We start from the raw sequence: 24,065 nt of genomic DNA, 5'->3' as shown, positions 1-24,065 counted from the left end.
AAAAAAAAAACGTCTTTTTAAATCGATTTAATTATATTACAAATCGCTTTGAACTTTGAACAACCAGTTGAGATTTGGTTATTACAGTTGAACAAAATATTTGAAAACATAGCTCTCATAATATGCTAAACAGTATAATTATCCATTAATGCTATTTTAATTCATCAAAATAATAGAAAAGTGACTAGCCTATTACAATAAAAAAATATGTTTAATCCATTTTTTTTTCCAAAATTAATTAATTGTATTATATCCTGGCCAATATATAGAATATATTTTGTACAACCAAAATTATTTGTTATTATTATTTTAAAATTTTGTTAAAACCCAATGAAATCTCACAAATTCAAGATTTGATCAATTAAAATAGCAATAAGTAACATAGATTTATACATAGTTTTCTACAATTAGGTTGCAAATTATTTATCAAAGTTTTACAACTTGCAAAACCTTAAAAGAAAATTATTTCAAATTCCGATTCAATAGTACATTAAAAACAATTGAGTGTCTGTTTTTCGTCTCAACGGGCAAATTAATCTCACTTTTCACCCTGTCATTAACAGTGAAATACTAAGATAATATGCTAAAGGGAAAAACTATTTACAAAAATTGTTTACAAGTTTACAGTAAGAATTTTGAACATTTCTTTGTTAAATATCCAAAATATTCATAAATCTTAGTTTAATAGATCTACCAACTTATAGTAGTAGACGTCCCTACCATTTCTACCGATGCCAGTGATTAAAAAAAATTGTGGTTAAGCTCGCTAGTGAGTTAGTGACGTTCTAAGAAAGACATGATTTTATTGTCTATGGCATGGACGTCTTCTAGATCGTTAGAAGAATTATCATCTACCAGCGACGCCTGGCGATAATCCAAAGATTTAAAATTAATTTGTTCAACAAAAAACACCTAATTAATTTATTTATTTGTATGTAATGGATTTAGCCAATTACAAATCACGAACAATATTTTCGTTATACTAAGATTTTAATTTATACCAGCTACTATTATAAGAATATTCACATTCTTATTTCTGTAGCTAAACCTTTTGGAAGGTATTTCCCATCTCCATGAAAACAACAACATTAATTCAATAATATATTTTACTAGGCTTATTGGATTTATTCTATTAAAATATTTGGTTTAAACAAAATATGTTAAATTTAAAAAGGAATTCAAACCTCTAAATATTGGACAGTTATCACTGTAGAAATTGAACGAATTAAAAATATAATCGTTAATTAGTTACCTTCACCAAGAAAGTGTAACAATATGATCAATGACATTGCTTGCATTAGATGTTTAAAAAGTAACTTGTTACTTATTCTATTGATAAAAAGGGTGTCCAAAAGCCGTTACATTTTAACAGTAATTTTAACATTGAAAAATATATTAAGAGGTTTGATAAACTACTTATGACAATATTCCTTAGAAATCCCTGACAGTCCACTGGTGGTACATAAGTTTAAGTGTATATAGATAATATAAAGGTAACACTCATTAAAACATCTATGTTTATCAACAACGCTTTTTAATTTATGTTCTGTGGTACATGTGTATGTAAAAACTAATTTTTTATTTCATATTTGAGGGTTTGTATTCCTTTAATTTCTTTTTTAAATTTAGTAAATTTACAATAACTGCAACTAAGACAATACAATTCAACAATAGGTTTGGCAAGATAGTCAAATACTCCAAGAGGAGTATCTCTAGATATAAATACAAAAGTGCTTTTGTGAAACAAGTGAAATCACATCTAAACATAAGTGATACTGTATAAGTGTATAGTCATAGATTAATAATGCCCCTTATTCTACAGTATCGGTGACTTTAAGTATTATTAGTGCCGGTGGTTCATATATAAGTACTATATTATCTGCCAATGGGATGATAGAAAAAAAATTCACTTCCATATTTAAAAAGCGCTGTTTTAAACGAAACTTCTCAACTGATTCGGTTTATTTTGTACATAGTTTACATAGTATACACCTATTGTCATTGTTGCGATACATTATGACGAAATGGGGATCGGTTGATTGTAATTTTTTTATAATATCCATGATTTGGGTTATCTTTTATTATAACTTGTAACTTGTTGATAGCTAAATATAAATTAACCGTAGATAAAAAGATATGAATAAGAATTTTCAGTAATTCCAGACTGTAAACATAAACGCTTATTCATCTGTATTAAAACGACAAAATTGTACCTATTAACATTAATGGTATAAATCATAAAGCATAAAAAAAAACACAAAAAAAAAGTTGGTAATTCCCGCAAAATTTCATCATATTGTATCGCTTAGCGTTTCACAGCGCTACTGGAACTAATTATAGTAACCTAAACTTCAAACTGACACATTTCCTTATGAGCATTTTCATCAATCATCCATCTATGTATTGTCTTACATTCAGAATATTAAAAAAGTATTTTACATAGAAATTAGACAACAGCGCAATAATTGCACATTTCATCATCATCAAAAACGTAATTGGTTTCCGAACACAATATTTCATAATCAACTTAAAAATAATTCTATGGGTGGGATTCTTATTATTTTCAATGTGTTATGTATGTAAAATAATCACAAATAAATTAATATTCTAATAAAAAAATGTACGATACAAAAATTTAAAAATCGAAACAGATTATATATATATAAAAAAAAAACACAGGTAATATGTGATAACATAGACAATAATAAGAATCCCATACCATTCTATGATTGTTTATGACTGACTTATTCTGTCAACATTTAAATTGCAATGTCGAAGTCTAAAGCATATTTTTGATTGTTTATTGATATGTTGAATGTAGAAATATGTTTAAAACATAGCATTAAAACGATCTTCAACCGGTTAATTTTAAATTGTCCGTACATCGCAATAAAAATGGTGACAAAAATTCTTACAAATAATTTTTATGAGCGGACAGACCGCTTCTACGCCTTAATTAACATGGACTGTAATTATGGATAACTGAACTAAATTTTGTCATGAAAACTTTTCGAAATACACCAGCCAAAACACTAGAAAATTTTTAAAATTCATAATCAACAGTCCGACTTAATACATTCATAAATTACTTAGAAAAACCTATATTAGATCAGTTTGTCTCATGCGACGTAGGGGAAAGAGACAAATAACGCAAAAAAAAAAAAAAACATTTTGTAGGGCGTTTTTCAAACTACCCACACCTACAAATGTAGGTAAATCATAGTCCTATTTATATTACATACTAATCACTGTTTTAATTAAAACAAAACTTAAAAACGTTTATATTAATTCTATATGTATATTTGAATAGAAGCGCTGTAGGGCCTAACGAGTGAAAAAAATAATAAATAGGTTCCGGAAGCGCTCTCACCTCCTAAATTTGTACAAAAGCTGATTCACATCTGTAAAGAAGAAAAATAGGGTGTTAGGAAACTTTACATCAATGTAATATGTATCTATATACTGTAATAGGGTGAGATTTAAGAAATTCTTATGTTTATTTAGTCGAGGTTGAATAAAAATTGTTGTAAGTAGGATTGGTGTGGCGAGTAGTTCTGTGACTTCTAAAGTGCGGTTGTAAACTTAGGTAGGAATTTCCATTGAGATAATATTACTACGTATGGAGGAGACACCACGAACAAAATCTGTCGGCGCATTTTTTTGCTCTAACTAAGATTTAAAAATTATTATCTAGTTAGGTAACTTACTGATGAAAAGTTATTCCTTTGCACTTTTCCCTATTATTTGTGCAATATCGTAACACACACGAAGGCATATTTGATGCGTTTCACTTTAAAACAAATAAAAAATGAGCGTGCAGTTCAGCCATATGGCTTATGGTGAGCGGAACATAAGTGATGTAGGCGGTGTCATCTCCATATGTATATCTCAATGGGAATTTCATTTTATTTATTTTGTGTGTCATTACCTGGCGGTGCTACCACAGGCGGTGCAGGTGCAGGTTGCGCGAGAGCACGGAGCGCACGTCGTGCGTGTGTGTGTGTGTGTGTTGGCTCACCTGGCGGTGCTACCACAGGCGGTGCAGGTGCAGGTTGCGCGAGAGCACGGAGCGCACGTCGTGCGTGTGTGTGTGTGTGTGTTGGCTCACCTGGCGGTGCTACCACAGGCGGTGCAGGTGCAGGTTGCGCGAGAGCACGGAGCGCACGCCGTGCGTGTGTGTGTGTGTGTGTTGGCTCACCTGGCGGTGCTACCACAGGCGGTGCAGGTGCAGGTTGCGCGAGGGCACGCAGCGCGCGCCGTGCGTGTGTGTGTGTGTGTGTGGGCTCACCTGGCGGTGCTACCACAGGCGGTGCAGGTGCAGGTTGCGCGAGAGCACGGAGCGCACGTCGTGCGTGTGTGTGTGTGTGTGTTGGCTCACCTGGCGGTGCTACCACAGGCGGTGCAGGTGCAGGTTGCGCGAGAGCACGGAGCGCACGCCGTGCGTGTGTGTGTGTGTGTGTTGGCTCACCTGGCGGTGCTACCACAGGCGGTGCAGGTGCAGGTTGCGCGAGAGCACGGAGCGCACGCCGTGCGTGTGTGTGTGTGTGTGTTGGCTCACCTGGCGGTGCTACCACAGGCGGTGCAGGTGCAGGTTGCGCGAGAGCACGGAGCGCACGTCGTGCGTGTGTGTGTGTGTGTGTTGGCTCACCTGGCGGTGCTACCACAGGCGGTGCAGGTGCAGGTTGCGCGAGAGCACGGAGCGCACGCCGTGCGTGTGTGTGTGTGTGTGTTGGCTCACCTGGCGGTGCTACCACAGGCGGTGCAGGTGCAGGTTGCGCGAGAGCACGGAGCGCACGCCGTGCGTGTGTGTGTGTGTGTGTTGGCTCACCTGGCGGTGCTACCACAGGCGGTGCAGGTGCAGGTTGCGCGAGAGCACGGAGCGCACGCCGTGCGTGTGTGTGTGTGTGTGTTGGCTCACCTGGCGGTGCTACCACAGGCGGTGCAGGTGCAGGTTGCGCGAGAGCACGGAGCGCACGTCGTGCGTGTGTGTGTGTGTGTGTTGGCTCACCTGGCGGTGCTACCACAGGCGGTGCAGGTGCAGGTTGCGCGAGAGCACGGAGCGCACGCCGTGCGTGTGTGTGTGTGTGTGTTGGCTCACCTGGCGGTGCTACCACAGGCGGTGCAGGTGCAGGTTGCGCGAGAGCACGGAGCGCACGCCGTGCGTGTGTGTGTGTGTGTGTTGGCTCACCTGGCGGTGCTACCACAGGCGGTGCAGGTGCAGGTTGCGCGAGAGCACGGAGCGCACGTCGTGCGTGTGTGTGTGTGTGTGTTGGCTCACCTGGCGGTGCTACCACAGGCGGTGCAGGTGCAGGTTGCGCGAGAGCACGGAGCGCACGCCGTGCGTGTGTGTGTGTGTGTGTTGGCTCACCTGGCGGTGCTACCACAGGCGGTGCAGGTGCAGGTTGCGCGAGAGCACGGAGCGCACGCCGTGCGTGTGTGTGTGTGTGTGTTGGCTCACCTGGCGGTGCTACCACAGGCGGTGCAGGTGCAGGTTGCGCGAGAGCACGGAGCGCACGCCGTGCGTGTGTGTGTGTGTGTGTTGGCTCACCTGGCGGTGCTACCACAGGCGGTGCAGGTGCAGGTTGCGCGAGAGCACGGAGCGCACGCCGTGCGTGTGTGTGTGTGTGTGTTGGCTCACCTGGCGGTGCTACCACAGGCGGTGCAGGTGCAGGTTGCGCGAGAGCACGGAGCGCACGCCGTGCGTGTGTGTGTGTGTGTGTTGGCTCACCTGGCGGTGCTACCACAGGCGGTGCAGGTGCAGGTTGCGCGAGAGCACGGAGCGCACGTCGTGCGTGAAGCGCAGCGCGTCGAGCACGGGCAGCAGGTTCAGCAGCGCCACGTCCAGCGGGTCCGAGAACCACGACTTTATCGGGATCGCGTTGTCTGCGAATGGAAATAAATTATTTTTATTTTAACATTAATTATTTTAAGCTATTGCATAGCTTCTATCGCGGGCCTTGAGCGCGGGGACCGAATCCAGAAATTGCGTAACGAAAAAACTCACGCTCCCCACGCCGACGGGCTCGGAGGTGTGGCTTGAAGGCATGGTATGCAATAGCTTTACCGCGGCAGTCCCCGAGTGCCACAATATTTTTTTTGTTGAAAAATAATAAGAACAAATTAGTAAACAATTCAATTTGTTAAATTTTCTGTAATATCTAGTTAAATTTTCTGTAGAATTGCTAGTTTAGCAGATAGAACGAAAACGATTTTTCAAGATGGCGACTGCGGCACTAGGTTAGCGTTCCTACAATTTAAAGTTAAGCTTCTATTACACATAAAAATGTTTTAGATATGCAACCCGTTATGTAACTTTTCAATAGCCATTGTTTAAAATGAACATTATTTTAATTAAATCAACTTTTTTTAACCAGGATGTAATATATTAACCTGGAAAGTCCCGGTATGCCCCGGGCGAGTTGTCCAGAATGAATACCCTGTTTAGGTCGTCGCATATTGACGATAGGTTCTTTGTGTACGAGCCGTGCTCCGCGGTGCAGTGTTGCCTGAAAACAATTATTATCGGTTTAATATTATTTTTCTCTTCACACACAGTATTATAAATGTTTAGTTAGCTCTATAAATTAGTCTATGTCTGTGTATACTTTGTTTAACAAATCTTTACAAGTCTTTACTGTATATTTCGAAACTATAGAGTTACCACAAAATCATAGAATAAATGATGTCTATGATATAAATGATTTGTAACAGAAGAGTTTGAAATAGGGTATAGCGAACTTGGCTGGAAAGTAATTAATATAACTTATGAGAATTTTAATTTTGAATTAGATCTGTAGTTTTTAGCTTTTTTTGTTTCTTCTTTATTTGATATAGCCTAAGAATTAAATTATACATAATGGATTCTATCTTTAAATTAAATAAGCACTTGTAAATTCGTGAATAGAACATTTTAAATTTTTATTTTATATTGTTTTTAGCATATCATATTCACATTTAACAACTAGGTATAGTAGAGCCATTTTAATAGGCAACATTTGACAGTTCAACAAAATTCAACAACGTAACCTAGTAACGACGGACATAGAATAACATGATATTTCGTTTTGTTAGAACTGCACATTTGCTTAACTTTTTTCAATTACGATTACATATTTATAATAATGTTGACCGATACAAGTAATTTTAAGATTTCATTTTACTGATAAACCATACTAAACATAATAAACAATTTCTGAATTGAAGAACTGACGTCGCTACAATTTTGTGTCAATAAACCTTTTTTCTTTTTAAATACTAGAGACGTTACTCTAAAAATCGAAATCTGACATCTAGAATCGAATGCATTGATTACTTGTGAATAAAAATCATCATAAATTAATAAATTCGATTGACAAATGTTTCAAATCCGTATCGATTAATTCACTTTAATCGATGTTTTTAAGCAGGTTACCTCTCTTCGTAGATACAATTGATAGACGTCAAATGTTGCCTATTAAATTGGCTCGACTATAAATATTGTTTTATGGAATATACATATAAAATAATATAGATAATATGATGCATTATTATTTATAGAGATGGTATTTGCTATGTTTCTCTGCATACCTATTTACACATAACAATAAATAATATACAGAATATATTATTGGATCTGGATTCAACAATTTACGCTTTAAATATGTAAATTTATTATCAACCAGAAAGCTATTATAGTAGTTAAAAAAAGCAATTCTTATTTCCGAAACTTGCGTCATTTATTGATAAAAGGAAATTATCAGTATATGCTTATCTGTTTCCTTATTTAATAATTATGGTTCAACCACATTATCAATATTCAGGTGCAATCTAAATCATTGTTATCTGTTGTAATTAATGCAACTGAAAGTATTATCATTCTAATTAACATGATTTATTATAAACAATCTGTATTCATCCTACTCATATTATAAATGCGAAAGTAAGGTAAAATAAAGGATGTATGTGTGGTGTATATGTTTGTTACTCTTTCACGCAAATACTTCTGAACCGATTACAATGATATTTAGCACACATATTGAGGGTATTTTGGATTACCATATTTTATCCCGGAAATCCCACGGGAACGGGAACTATGTGGGTTTTTCTTTGAAAACGTGGGGCGGTCGTAAAGATAGTTGTGGTGGTACATAATTTCCTTGAATATATTATGGTACAGGAAAACATATTTATCTTAGTTTGAGTTCTAAGACAATAAATGGGTTCAGAGTGGTAATAAAATAGAACTAAAAGGACAATTTTCCTATTATTGAATAGATGCCTTTAAATGCATTCTTGGTTTTCATAAAATACTAGTTGTCGAAGTATTGAAACAGCATAGTTTTCGTTCTGCATTATGCTTTATAAGATGGCATAATTTTATATCATGTAAGTTATTTATGTAAAATGTACCTATAAAACCGCCGTCGCAGAATCCCCCTGCCGTTGTCTAGTTTATCGGCCACTGCTGCTCCATATATCTCCATTGACGCTGTGAATACGACTAGCTCATACCACTGTGACACCTGGAACAAATTACAAATGGTTTTCACTATAAATATATATTTGAGAAACTGTTGCTAATAATTGTTAAGCATACAAGTTACAAATAATTATTAAATAAATGTAATGAAAAATTATCTTAGGGGCCATCCATAAAGTACGTCACACGTAAAGAGGGGGGGAGGGGGTCGACAAAGTGTGACATGGTGTGACAAGGGGTGGGAGGGGTCCTAAGTTTCGTGACATCACATTTCAAAATCTAGAGGTACTAATCGCGTAATTTGAAATATAAATTAAACTAAAAAATATGTCCAACTCTATCTTTAGGGAACACGGTTTAAATTGTTTTGTTGACAATTTATATTTATTTATTATTTTATTTTTTTGTTATTGTTTCAAATAAGTATTTGATATTAAGTTGATTTCATACAAAAGTACTTAATTTAAATGGAAATGAAGCTAATTTCGGAACTGCTGTTTTAATTTAATAATTTTTCGATGTTAAATTGCAAAACATGTGACGTCACACTAGGGAGGGGGGGGTCTTAGAAATGTGACCACCTGTGACAAGGACGGGGGGGTGCTCAAAAACTCATGAAATTAGTGTGACGTACTTTATGGATGGCCCCTTAAGCGAAAAGGTTTAAAAAAGGGCATATTTGAAATATGATGAAAGCATAATAATTATAATATAACTGAATGTTGATAAAGATTTTAAATATATTATGATTATAATTTGTATGCCTAATAAAGGAAACTATGAACAGTCATTGAAAATTCTAGTATGGATACATAGAGGATGTAAAAGTATACATAATTGCATTAATGTATTTAATTATTCATTAGCTGCAATAATTGCATAAGGAAATAATATTATCTTGTAGTACTTGTTTTTATGCTACCGTTAAATAAATGTTGTTAATTGGTTATACTTTAAGATACATGATTGCTGCATGGAATAGAAATGTTAAAATATGTAATGACATTCGAAAGTGCTTGTAAAAAAAGTCTAATTGAATAAATAAATGTTTGAGTATGAATATAAGAAAAGTCTGATGTAAAGCAAAATTGGCACTTATTGTGAATTTTCGCAAATCCCTACTAATATTATAAATGGGAAAGTAACTCTCTCTGTCTGTCTGGTACCTTTCCCGCTTAAACCTCTCAACCGATTTTGATGAATTTTGTCAAACTTTAGACCCTGAGAAAGAACATAGGCTACCTTTTATTGCGAAATATGTACCACGGGCGAAGCCGGGGCGGACCGCTAGTAGTTCATAATATTTAAAGTTATATCATTACATCTACTTACTATATCCAAAAAGTAGTCCACATGCGGTCGTTTGTGAACGAAAAATCTGACTGGATGCTTATCTATAGTAACTTTGAGTACAAAATCAGGTGGGGTGCCCGGCTTCACCGTCGGCCGTAACATCGCATCGTGGTGCGAGTGTATTAACGTCTCATCCAAATCCAGTACCAGCATTTTCCTTTTCACGAGACCTGGAATAATGTTTGGTTGTTAATAACAATTGAGTTTAATTTTATTTGTCTATTTTTGTGTATTATTGTGCTGTAAAATGGAATATATTCCTAAAAGATTTCATCTTTAGAATTGTTATGAAAAATAGAGAAAATTAATAAAAGAGGAAATATTTTTTTTTAGCCCATTCTTATAACTATTACAAAAGCACTATTACTACTAGTACTATTACAAAATTAGGAAAGTTCATACTTTTTAAGTGTAGTTATGATGATATTTTAAATATAAATGTTTTGTTACTTTACGGTACATATTCAATGTTTATTCAGTGACATGATTTTATAAAAAAAACAGCATATCTTATCACCTACGTCACTACAAAATACTTGACTTTTTCTATTTAAAATTCCAATTCCAATAAACACTCAAATTTTCTATGAAAGCGTAATAACAGATTAAAGATCTTAGAAACATTTAGTCTTTATCTATATCACTAATGTTAGATTCGTTAATACCGGATTTGTTTGAGTTTTTTTTTATCTTAAGTCTATATTTTAAAATTACTATAACATAGACATCATGCACATGACAATAACTAAATAGCAATGCATTATTTTAGTGATACAGATAACAGAATGCAGTTCATTATATTAATTGGATGATTCCTACACTCATCAAAGAACAATGAATAGGGAAAAATTTGAGAGAAACACACAAAGGTGAATCCATTAAATCATCTGCATTTGTCATTATGACACAGCAAAAATATGGATCTGTACATGCTTTTAGTAATCTTTACTAATATTATAAAGCTGAAGAGTTTGTTTGTTTGAACGCGCTAATCTCAGGAACTGGTCCGATTTGAATTTTTTTTTCGGTGTTGGATAGCCCATTTATCGAGGAATGTTATAGGCTATATATCGTCACCCTAAGACCAACAGGAGCGGAGTAATGCCGCAGGGCACAGCTAATACATTAATAATTACTAAAAGCATGTATAGATCCATTATGGAAAGATTTCATACATTTATCAGAGTATTGAAATATGCATAAATTTTTTTTTATATATAGCGGTTGTTAATATGATCTTTGAATGGGGCCTGACATATTATCTACGGTAGGGGATGGGGCAAGTAATAGGAGGCGGGTAACGGGTGTATATATGTATAAAAATATATTTATTTTGTCAGCACTTTGTATGCAACAGCTATTTGTTACACGCAAAGATAATATGCTTATTCACGCAAAATAAAAAAACATCTTATCTGAAGATATGCTTATCGGGTATATCAATTAATCTTATAAGACCATAATATTTATTTCTAGACATAATTTGCTATGATGCAACATGCAACTGTTTACCATATGTTTATCATTATTAAACTGCACTACATAATATAATTTACAGCAAGAAGCACTGTTTGGTTTAAAAACGTTGTTTACATGATAAGCATGGTGATTGACATATGATAAATGGGTAAAATGATAAAATTTTATCGTTACACGTAAATGGTGGTAAGAAATTTAATAAGAGTGAATTAATGCACTGTTATTTTACTTACTCAGCCTGTGTCTAGATACTGGAGAAAGTGGGTATATCTCATATTTGACAGATTGATATTGAGCCAACTGAAAAATCAAACACCACGTGAGACACAAAACACATGAGAACCATTAATCGCACTATAACAGCCGCAAAAAGTATATTTACCGCTCGATACTGCTTTCTAAACATGTAACAAAAACAACTCCATACTTTAGAAGCGAGGAGCATGAACGCGCGAAGGCCCATTTGCAATTGTTTCAGCATTTGAAATGTTTAAAAAATTATTACTACTATATTAATATTGCTAGCATTTATCAACAAGGAAACAAACGAGATCATTGACAGAGTAATTCAAAACAAATTGTATGAAACTCAGTGCCGAAAACATCTAACCCGCCATGACATAATCGACCCATTCACACCATTGACTAAATTTCATATTTCACTTTCCCTTCTTTTTTGTCTATGACGTACGGATTTTGCATAGTGATGTCCCATAATAATCGATCTTTAAATGTTCGATAATTAAACAATTTGCTTTATATAGATCGATATAAATAAGAATATAATGTTATTTGTACAATCTCTTTCAAAATTTAACATTAATAAGTTATTTTATTACACATAAGCTCTGCAATTTTTTTTTGTGTCAGTCTTTATTTAATGCTCTATGGCAAAACTGACGTTTGCGGTTTGATTCCTGAATTTTTTATTGACGTTTCATTTTGGGGGCGGAATCATATTCGGATATTCCTCATCAATTCTTCGTAAAAATACAAGAATTGCAAAAAATGATAGTTACAATTTTCGCACTCTGATGTCTACATAATAAGGAACATAAATACAAAGTAAGTATCTCTATATTTTAAATATATGTTTACCGTATCCATCAATGGATTCCCTGTGTGCCATATCTTGTATTGATTTGCGATCGATTCGAAAGCTGTAACTTTGCCTGAGATGAGCTAATATTTTTTTTTCTAGCCTTCAAGATGATTGGGGGCTTGTTCGTGTACAATCATAAGGGCGAGGTGTTGATATCGAGGGTCTACAGAGATGATATAGGGCGGAATGCGGTGGATGCGTTCAGAGTGAACGTTATTCATGCTCGCCAGCAAGTTCGCTCACCGGTTACGAATATCGCTCGTACATCCTTCTTTCACATTAAAGTAAGTGCAATATATTACATAGGTACTCTAATAGAGATACACCTTCCAAGTCACTATTTTCTAGCCAATGATTTCAATCATATTGACTGCTACCTGCTTCTCATTTTAACTAATTTTCTCTGTAATTAATGTTGTTCATATCATATAGATAGTGGTTTTGGTAACAAATGTTCATTAATGAAATACGAACATTCATACTATCTTTACTACATAGATGAGTCATTTAATTTGAGAAAAAATTTACAGACAAGACATACCTACACCACATCATCCTCAATATTGCCTTTGATTCTTATCTTGCAGAGGTAATTTTAAATAAAGATATAGAAGTAGGGACTTGAAAGTAACTTTCAAGTTGAAAGTCTTATTGCCCATACATAAAATGGGACAGAAACAGGCAGTGTATATCGCATAAATCTTAAATCAGAAGAATATTAAACACATTTAATTATTTTTCTTCCTTTACAAGTTGTTCATATTGGTTGAGATGATTGTTAAATCATCTCAATAGATGGCACGCGGTGTGTCCCTTAAGACTCATAAAACTGAAAGAATAGAATAAATTCGATTGCTCTGGCGGGTCACGAGTGGCTGAGTTGGTCAGGCATCCACCCCGGAATGGCGCCAAAGGATGCGGGTTCGAGTCCCGCCTTGTGATCGAATTTTTTCTATTCTTTATAAATTTACAAGTCGTACTAAGTTTCACATTGTTTTTCAGAGAGCGAACATATGGCTGGCAGCAGTCACAAAGCAAAATGTGAACGCCGCTATGGTATTTGAGTTTCTGCTGAAGATCATTGACGTGATGCAGTCGTACTTCGGCAAGATCTCAGAGGAGAACATTAAGAACAACTTTGTGCTTATCTATGAGCTTCTTGATGGTATGACTCTTGTAATTATAGAAATTTGATTGATTTGTTCATATATATAATTTAAATTAGTATATGAGGAAATGTCAAATTTTTGTGAGATATGAAAAATATGGGAAATAAAAAAAAATGTTTTAGCTTATGTACTTTTGTTTTGTTGGTATTACTTATATAATATATTAATTTTGTTCAAAACACGAAAAATTGTACTTTTTGTACGTTAATTATTTGTACGTTTTGAAATATTTTTTTACTTATTGGACCCCATAATTTGACTAACAATCTGTCCATACATATACATATTAATATATTAATTTCAGAGATCCTTGACTTTGGTTATCCACAAAATTCTGATACTGGTGTGTTGAAGACATTCATCACTCAGCAAGGAATAAAGTCTGCTTCCAAAGAGGAACAGGCTCAGATCACCTCGCAGGTAATTTATGATTGGATATATCTTAAGAAATTATTTAATATTTTATGGAAATTTTTTAAAAATGATTTAATATTTCTGAGTATCTACTTATGGATGTAAAATAATTATTTTTAAACAAAAAAAAAAAAAAAAATTGCATTTAATTAGCCCAAATAGGAACAGAAGGCATAAGTTTTCATATAAAAAAGAATCATCAAATTTTTTTTACCACGTTGAAAGTTCTGAACTAAAAAATTATAAAGCAGTTGTATTGAGAAACTCCTTTTATTAAGTTCTTAATAAATGGAAGCTACATATATATACAATAATGCATTCATAACTTAATTGTAAAGGTCCTGTTCTACTGCTCTTGCTGTTCTTAAGGGCTAATAATGGGCTTTAGTTATCTAATATCTAATATTATCTAATATCTATTATAAAGGTGAAAGTTTGTATGGATGTATGGATGTATGGATGTTTGTTACTCTTTCACGTAAAAACTACTGAACCGATTACAATGAAATATAACACACATATAGAGGGTAACTTGGATTAACACATAGGATAGTTTTTATCCCGGAAATCCCACGGGAACGGGAACTATGCGGGTTTTCCTTTACAAACGCGGGCGAAGCCGCGGGCGGAAATCTAGTGTGAAATTAATTTTTTTTTGCAGGTGACAGGACAAATAGGATGGCGTCGTGAAGGCATCAAATACAGGCGCAATGAACTGTTCCTCGATGTACTTGAATATGTCAACCTTTTGATGTCACCTCAAGGTATTTTTAATTGAGACTACATTTTTAGATTAGTTTGTATGAAAGTGAAATTTGAGTGATCATTTTTTACTCTTTAAGTAGATAAACCACAAGTAATTTGGTTAATGTTTGATATGCAGACAAATATGATCTACGGACATATTATGTAAGTCACACAAGCTTGTTGGGGCCATATTATGACCTCTTATTTGCATACAGTTTATGCCGTGAATTGAACTGAGTGGCAAATTCATATTATGGTTGAAATAATCATGGCTGGTTATTTCAATCATATCTGACAACTGTGATTTAAAGACTTTTAATCACAGTTGTTAGCTAAGTTAAATCTGTTTCTGAACAATACAATTTGCAAAGAATCATATAAAAAATCGACTCTACACTTTTTAATATAAATAAATAAATGTATATTAATGTAATGTTCATAAACAGGTCAAGTACTATCGGCCCACGTGGCCGGTAAGGTGGTGATGAAGTCGTACCTCTCCGGCATGCCTGAGTGCAAGTTTGGCATCAACGACAAGATTGTCATGGAAGCCAAGGGGAAAGGGAACGGTAAGTTTTTTGTTAACTAGTGGATTAGCTCACTATTAATACATTTTATTTTTTTTTTTTAAATTTTTTTAAATTTGGCACACCAACAATAAATACATTTGACATTGATATCATCATCATTGCATTTATCAATAAAAAATTTTACTAACTACATTGAAGTAATACGCTACGCTCTGATATTTTCTTTATTGGTTATAATTTCAATATTACAAGTGAATAATACAATATCTTGTTGTATTATTTTTTGTTTGCTCAAATGATTCATAAATTACTTAATGTGTATTTTATATTTTTTGTCTTGACAATATAGGTTCCGTAATTTAGGTATGAAGAATAGATATGTGTAATTTCTTATCCGTAAACCAGTACAGTTAATTTTTTAAACATAAATATCCAATTTTTGAAGTTATACTTCTTTTGGCGCGATGGAGAAAAATGATGGGAGTGAATTTTTACGATGCGCGCGCACACCGACACGTAAATTTAACAGCATGAAGTTAGTTCGAGGTGGTATGAAAATTGATAACTATGTTCAAGTTGTATATTCTAGTATTTTTTCCATACGCCAAAGAAGTATAACTTCTAACGCGTGTACATAAGTACACACACTCTTTTTTTTAATTAAATTTTGGATAAAACCATTAGTACCGGAAACCATTAGTATATTTTTATTTATATATTCCTTCATAATTTCAGGCGGTATATCTGGCAACACAGACAGCGAGGGAGCCCGTTCTGGCAAGCCGGTGGTCGTGATCGATGACTGCCAGTTCCACCAGTGTGTGAAACTGAGCAAGTTTGAGACGGAGCACTCTATTTCGTTCATACCGCCTGATGGAGAGTTTGAGCTTATGAGGTCTGTTTTAAGTACAACTTGTTTATGTAAATTTATAAAGAATAGAAAAAAATCGACCGGGAATCGAACTCGCATCCTTTCACGCCAATCCGGGGCGGATGCCTGACCAACTCGGCCACCCGTGACCCGTCAGAGCAATCGAATTAAACAAAACGAAAACGGAATTTATAAATTAAATTACGCATTACTTCTTGAGTTTTTGTACATGGTTTAAAGTAGCCTATATATTACTCTACTATGGTGTGAATTTGTAAGTTTCAAATAAGCTTTTAAAAATATGACAATGTTACTTAGGAATATTAATGTATCTTTTTTGGTTATTCTTTTGAAAGAGATCTTAAAATTTGTCAAATAGTTTACAAAAAATTTAACAAATACATGTAGAAATCTCATTTAAAGTTTAAACATGTTATATCTTCTTTATATACAGGTACCGAACAACCAAGGACATTTCCCTCCCGTTCCGCGTGATACCCCTGGTCCGTGAAGTGGGACGCACCAAGATGGAGGTCAAAGTTGTTCTCAAGTCCAACTTCAAGCCGTCCCTGCTTGGGCAGAAGATTGAGGTTAAGATACCAACACCGTTGAACACTAGCGGAGTGCAGTTGATCTGCTTGAAGGGGAAGGCGAAATATAAGGCATCGGAGAACGCCATTGTGTGGAAGTGAGTGGTATTTTTATGTGTAATAATTGTTGTAATAGACAATCTGTATTTTAGTGAAGGTTAACTATTATTAAATTACTAGCTGTGCTCTGCAGTTTTACCCACAGTGCTCCGCTCCTGTTGGTCTTAACGAGTAACGAGATGATATATAGCCTATAGTCTTCCTCGAAAATTGGGCTATCTAACACCGAAATAATTTTTCAAATCGGACCAGTAGTACCTGAGATTAGCGCGTTCAAACAAACAAACAAACAAACTCTTCAGCTTTATAATTTTAGTATAGATACCCTGTGTAATCTCTATAGTAAAAACTAAAAAGGGATTGTCTTTGCCTTAATCTCTCGTTCGTATTATGTGCAAATCTGTCAAGTTATAAGGCTTAAGGATTGTTATTTGAAATAAAACAAAATAAAGCTTTGAAATAATATTTATTCACCATATTCACAATTCTCACCTATTGATGATATCCTTAATTTTTTTTTAATCTATAAAAATTACTACAAATGACTATATTACTAATGTATTCTTTCTATAATATTCCAGAATTAAACGCATGGCCGGCATGAAGGAAACGCAACTGTCTGCGGAGATAGAACTGCTTGAAACGGACACTAAGAAGAAGTGGACCCGACCACCCATCTCCATGGGCTTCGAGGTGCCTTTCGCACCTTCTGGATTCAAGGTGATTTTGTGTTCTGGAAATATAAAAAAAATATTAGAAAAAAAAGAGCTTGTGTGCCGGGCACATGTGTTAGAAGTGATACTTTTTTGTCAAGATTCAAAGATACTAAAACCGTCGCCTTACTCCATGACGTGAAGGTATTGACACAACCTTGAAATTTTACTCTCAACGCTCTTAAAGAAGTTTTACTAAAGGAAGCAAATTGAATACAAGTCGGGAATCGAACCCGCGTCTTTCGCTATAGCGGGGTCACGCCTGACTTAAAACGAAACACGCGGGTTCGAATCCCGTCTCGTGATCTATTTATTTATATTCTTTCAAAATATCTCATTCATTAAGCCTTTGAATGCGATAAAACTAAATTAAAATCAAACATTTTAACATTGTGTAATCATCACTGACATCAGCATCGATATTTTAACAATATTTTTTTATTGTATTGTTTCCAGGTCCGCTACCTCAAGGTGTACGAGTCTAAGCTAAACTACTCGGACCACGATGTGATCAAATGGGTGCGCTATATTGGAAGATCTGGCCTTTACGAGACGAGATGTTAATGTAAATTCAATAATTTCATTTTAAATAAGTTATAAATTTTTTAATAATTAGAAATAGTCGATCAAAAAGCGAGATTCGAACCCGCGTCTTTCGGTCTATATAAAACTTCTTAATTTTTAAGCTATTGTATAGCTTCTATCGCGGGCCTTGAGCGCGGGGACCGAATCGAGAAATTCCGTAACGAAAAAACCTCACGCTCCCCACTCCGACGGGCGGACGTGTGGCTTGAAGGCATAGCATGCAATAGCGCAACCGCCCCAGTCCCCGAGTGACACACGGCGTTTTTTAATGATAAGTTTCGATTTAGTTTAATAGTATAATACACTTTCTACCCACAATTGAGCTATTAAGTGGGCATTAACTATCCATACAGTCAGAAAAGTTTTGTTTCCCCTTAGAGATTTAATGCAAAAAATCTTGAAATACTCCATTTTTAATATCTGACGAAATAGCCAAAATACCAACTACTATTACAAAGTTTTCGAATCTCTATTAACTTTTTATTTGTAACTGCTCTTTATCTGTATCACTATTTCGCTTCTACTACAAAAAAAAAAAGATTTTTTTTTGCGACAAGTTAGGAATCTATGTTTCATAAAAAAAAAAAATTATTAAACAGTACATTTTTTTTGTTTCAGGTTTTCTTCATTACTGAAGCAAACGCCGTGGCATTTTTTTTTGTATATAAAAGAAATCAGTTTATCCATTCGATGAGTTTAATTTTCACAATGTATGCTGGATCGTACATCCTAAAAATACATTTATTGTTTAATCAATTATTATATTTTATTAAAAATAATACATTCGTATACAATAATGTTGGGAATCTCAATTTTCTGGTTTTTTATGAAATTTTGTCAAAAATAACTCGGAATGTTTTTTCGTAGATTTTGAAGCTTCAAATAAATAATGTATGTATCCAATGGTAGATAATAATTTCGTGATTTTAGACGAAATTTCCAGTTGATTTTAAGTGTTTTTAACTAAGTTTTATTTTAATTATGTCATTCCTTTAGATATTTTAACAAGGGTTTGTTGTATTAACATTTTTTCCGGTTTTATATTCAATCTATTTTTAATGTGTACGTTTGTCTGTTGGACACCCTGTAACTGGTATGTTTTTCTTGAATTTTAGATTGAATATAGAAATCGAGTGTTAGATTAATTTTCTCGATACAATAGTGGTTATAGGGCCGATTTTTCAATCCTTGGTTAAAATTTATCCGTCCAATAAAGTATTACACGAACATATTAAAATGTCACCTGTAAACTGTCAAATACGGGCAAGTAGAATACATTTTTGAAATGGTAGTTTAATACGTTATTGGACGGATAAATTTTAACCAAGGATTGAAAAATCGGCCCTTATTTAAACAAAATACATACATTAGTAGATATATAACAAATCGAACCCATAAAATATTATTATATCATATAGATTCGTAATATATCATATAGTATTAATAATATATTAATAGAGTATTGCAAAATTATTATAATCTAAGCGACAGTTATAAAAAAAATATAATTTGATAATTTCCAACAATGAATTTAAACTAATGTAATTAGGATTTGGGATTGAGATTGACCTTCATTTTTGACCATTTTTTTATATAACAACACAGTGATTTAGATAAAATAATTAATTCATAAAATTGATAAAAAATAAATAATTTTGACATTTTTCTTAAATGGCAACATTAAGAAAAATGTCAATATTATTTATTTTTTATCAATTTTATGAATTAATTATTTTATCTAAATCACTGTGTTGTTATATAAAAAAATGGTCAAAAATGAAGGTGTACTTTTTACATTGATTCAAAATTTTGAGATATATGCATAATAAATTAACTAAATTTTTGCAAATATTAATACAATGTGTTTATTCCTTAAATAAATAATTAATAACACTGTCGCTTAAGAAATAGTGTAAGTGGTTGAATTTCATACTAGCTGTTTGAGATTGTATCGTTCGCATGTTTAGGTCAAGCTTAATGTTATGAAATATGTACAATAAATGTTTAAAATATTATCTGTTTTTATTATTCCACTAGTTGCGCCCCGCGGTTTCCCCCGCGTGATTCCGCTCCTGTTAGTTTTAGTGTGATGATATAAAGCCTATTATAGCCTTCCTCGATGAATATCTAACACCGAAATAATTTTTCAAATCGGACCAGTAGTCCCTGAGATTAGCGCGTTCAAACAAACAAACTCTTCAGTTTATAATATACCTAAGTATAGATGTAATTATATTTCTCACTAGCTGTGCCGCGCGGTTCCAACCCACACAAATTCGAGAAAAAACAATTATTTCTATATACATACCAAGTATTTCTATTCATAATACCTCTATGTAACCCAAGTAACCTATATTCATGTAAAGTTTCATCTAAATCCGTCCAGAAGTTTTTTGTGAAAGAGTAACATACATCTATTCTCACAAATTTTCACATTTATAATGCCTACTAGCTCCGCGCGGTTTCACCCCCGTGGCTCCACTCCTGTTGGTCGTAGCGTGATGATATTATACAGGGTTAGTTTTCAATGACCAGCCAAAATTTAAAATTAAGATCTAGATATTAAACCGAAGGTACATTATTTTGAAATATTATTGTCGAATAAAAAAAAAAATAATGTCTTAAAAATTTCCTAAATCGTAAACACGCGATAAGTTCAACGACCTCGCTCGTGCGAGCCGTCAGAATCAATGCACTTGTGTGCGTGCGCGCATCGCCAAATTTATATGTGTGCTAACTTCTACCTATCTAGGTTGTTGAACTGAATTGTACTTTTGTAATGTCCACACGTTCGCTTTTTAGTGGCGGACAGGAATGAAATCTAATTAAAAAAAAAAGTTTTTTTTTTCATTAGATCGAAAATGTTATCGATTCTGAACCATTTCTGAAAATTTGGCCGGTCATTGAAAATAGCCTCGATAAATGGGATATCTAACACCGAAAGAATTTTTCAAATCGGACCAGTAGTTCCCGAGATTAGCGCGTTCAAACAAACAAACAAACAAACTCTTCAGCTTTATAAGTATAGATTAGTAGGATAAGAAAAATACTTGGCAACAGACATATTTTGTATTCAATACAAGTTTAAGTTATCGTAATACTTACCTTTCTTAGTTACTAATAATTTTCCTCTGGGAATTGTTGAAGCTTCCTTGAAATTAAATCAAATACATATTTAAAATAGTAGGGGAGCCCAAGAGGGGATTTTGGGATTAACTCGAGCGCGTCAGATTACTATTAGGGACGGTACCTTAGCTATTCATTAGTACCTCTAGTCAATATGAGCAGTTATGGTTGGTGGGTGCGCTCAGGGGCCCCGCTGGAAAATTTGAATAATCCATAATTCCCTAAGGTTGAGCTCGAATCGTCAGATTAGCGAAATGGGGACTTCTTATATTGTAATTAACCCCCCCAGATATTAATCTGACGCGCTCGAATAATATTACTTTAATTTTTTGCCCTTTCTTCATAGCGATTAAATCGCCACTTTAATCGTCAGATTAACGTATACTTTTTTTCAGTGACGTCCTGGAGCATGCAAAATATCAATATCTAACGCGCTTGAGTATTTCCAAGCCATTTTTTTTCTTTTTTAAATTAAAAAAAATCAAAAAACCCTTCCCCACCGCTAATAGTGAAAACATTATAGGACCTTTTTTTCTCGCTATGGTCTAATCTACCAATTCTAATAGGTTCCCGTGACGCTCGAGTAAATCCACATTTAGCATCCTGGGCTCCCCTACTAAAAAGACATGTACCTACCTACGGAGTCGACGTGTTTCCGTTAGAACTTTCTATGTAATGCCGAATGCGTCCCGAAAAGATCCAGTATGACAAAATAACACACGCACATTAAAATTTACATAATATAAGCAAAATGTGTTAAAATTAGACATTTTTGTTTAATTATGTGTAAATTTAGGCCTGTGTTTTGAAAATATCCTTCCATCCTATTAATAATACATATAAATGCGATAGCTTGTAATATGGATGGATGTTTGTTATTCTTTCATGCAAATACTATTGAACCGATTACACCTTTTTGTCCCGGAAATCCCACAGGAACGGGAACTATGCGGGTTATTCTTTGAAAACGCAGGCGAAGCCGCGGGCGGGAATCTAGTATTTCCATAGGTGATAGAGAAGTTCCCTATTTGAGACAATTAATTTATTTTAAAAGTGTGCCAATCTTATTAAAGATACCCACGGTTCCCGGGTAAGAAGCCGTGGGTTATGTCGTATTCTTACTGACTAAAAACCCCCTCCGTTCTCAAATCTCAATATAAGATCAATAATATAAAATACCTATAATGAAAGGGTTAGAGAGATGTGGGTGTTATTTTCTAATATTCCGGTAAATATAGTTCACCGATTTCTTATAAAGGTGTATTCTCTCTAATGTAAGCGTGGGAGTCAATCATATAGAGATCGTACCGTTTTAGTTAAGCAATATAAGTAGGTATTTATCGACATTTTGATATTTTTTGGCTCTGTAAAAAAATAATAGATAACATCACCTCATAGGTACCTGTAAGCAAACGATACATTGCTCTTCGTTAATATACCGACCGCAATTATAAGTTTTAACAAGTGTTTACAGTTTTTTGATTGGCGCACGTTCAAAGTATTTTCAAATATTATGTCTTGAAAACATAATATATGATCACCTCATGAAAAAAATAATTAACTTTTTAAAACGCCTTTCCACAAAATTGACGGATCTAGTGATTCATCCCTATCGAATAAGTAGGTATATTAAAAGAAAAGCACTTAGGTTCAACATCTTTGTTAAAATCAGGTTCAATCAGGGTTCATGTATTTGATGTTTAGATACCTAAATATAGCTCATAGAAATATATATAGATTTTAGGCATAAGTACATAGTATATTTTCTTAAGGTAGGCAGTTACCTACCACACGTCTTCTACACAGCTCAGTTGAACCCACGTTTAGGCCACAATTCTAGTGAACAAGAAATATTTTTTATCAAGGCTAAACTAGTCAATACACCAAGAACAATTAAGGTATCGTGTACAAAGCGTCTGGAGCCCAACTTGTACAAAACAAAGCCTTCACTCGCACCCTAAATAATTAATCTAGCGGTCGCTTTGATGTTAAGATTCGTGCACATCTAATATTTACATCATGCGTATCTTTAAAATTATAACTTGAAATTGTTGTAATAATTTTATTGACTCAGGGTGTTTAAATTGAATTGCGATAGACTGTGTATAATGAATATGCTGACATAGCTACCTATCTTTACATCGAAGGATAGAAGGGTTATGGTTATAGGTTATTGAATTATTATGTCTCTTACATTTCTTATTATTTTATGTTCTTATGGAAAAACATAACAAAGCTTAGGCAGGTATTTATTAAAGGTAGGTAGGTAGTAGGTACCTATTCTTCATAGCTAATTCATGAGATACTTTCAATATCGATATAATATTATTGTGTCATAAAATAAATTATCCGCTATCTTTCGAAATATTTTTATATAAAGAGAGGCTCGATAATTTTGAAAAGAAAAATAATTTATGGTTATATACAGCAAATAAACAACATTATATAAGACAATGGGAACCTCGCCTTAGCCTGACTGTCCCAGAGGCGGAAACTCTTGATTCTAGTTACTTTGTAAACACATAAATTCGCTCGACTATCTCTAAAATAATTATTACGCGTACTCCGAGGAATTTAATTTTTAAGTTAATTCTCGTTTAGGAAAATTCTTATTCTTTGATAAAAGTTGAAGTTTAATAACGATTAAGTAAAATTAATCGAAAAGTACCGCATGCCCAAGAGGCGTGTTTTTACCAAGTTTTTTTTTATAACAAGTGGCTTACATTCGACTCTCTTCAATTATGATAAAGTGATGTATTTTTCTTCAAAGCTCAATTAATACTAAAAATGTTTTAGAAATATGCCGATCGTAACTCTTATAATATAAAAACCGTCTCGCTAGAGAATTTTTTTTGTTTAATTAATTTT

At 34.3% G+C, this 24,065-nt stretch overlaps 2 protein-coding genes across 2 annotated transcripts; one reads left to right on the top strand and one right to left on the bottom strand.

The window, feature by feature from the left end:
* Positions 1-12: 12 nt before the first annotated feature.
* LOC123696005 (CTD nuclear envelope phosphatase 1 homolog) lies at positions 13-11,930 on the bottom strand. The gene is made up of 7 exons (XM_045641981.1): positions 11,673-11,930; positions 11,524-11,590; positions 9,791-9,981; positions 8,389-8,501; positions 6,391-6,506; positions 5,729-5,883; positions 13-3,401 (listed from the first exon to the last, which is right to left on the bottom strand). The coding sequence occupies exons 1-6, from the start codon at positions 11,769-11,771 to the stop codon at positions 5,738-5,740; spliced, it is 732 nt and encodes a 243-aa protein (XP_045497937.1). The 5' UTR covers positions 11,772-11,930; the 3' UTR covers positions 13-3,401; positions 5,729-5,737.
* Positions 11,931-12,207: 277 nt separating this feature from the next.
* On the top strand, positions 12,208-19,333 carry LOC123696389 (AP-2 complex subunit mu). The gene is made up of 11 exons (XM_045642528.1): positions 12,208-12,355; positions 12,492-12,676; positions 13,395-13,557; positions 13,866-13,981; positions 14,637-14,739; positions 15,169-15,291; positions 15,988-16,147; positions 16,578-16,811; positions 17,355-17,493; positions 17,943-18,051; positions 18,690-19,333. The coding sequence occupies exons 2-10, from the start codon at positions 12,500-12,502 to the stop codon at positions 18,048-18,050; spliced, it is 1,323 nt and encodes a 440-aa protein (XP_045498484.1). The 5' UTR covers positions 12,208-12,355; positions 12,492-12,499; the 3' UTR covers position 18,051; positions 18,690-19,333.
* Positions 19,334-24,065: the final 4,732 nt, after the last annotated feature.

Source organism: Colias croceus, chromosome 12 (assembly GCF_905220415.1).
Source record: "Colias croceus chromosome 12, ilColCroc2.1".
Classification (NCBI taxonomy): domain Eukaryota; kingdom Metazoa; phylum Arthropoda; class Insecta; order Lepidoptera; family Pieridae; genus Colias; species Colias croceus.
Note: the sequence above shows the minus strand (reverse complement) of the source record. Positions and strands in the feature narration are given on the sequence as shown.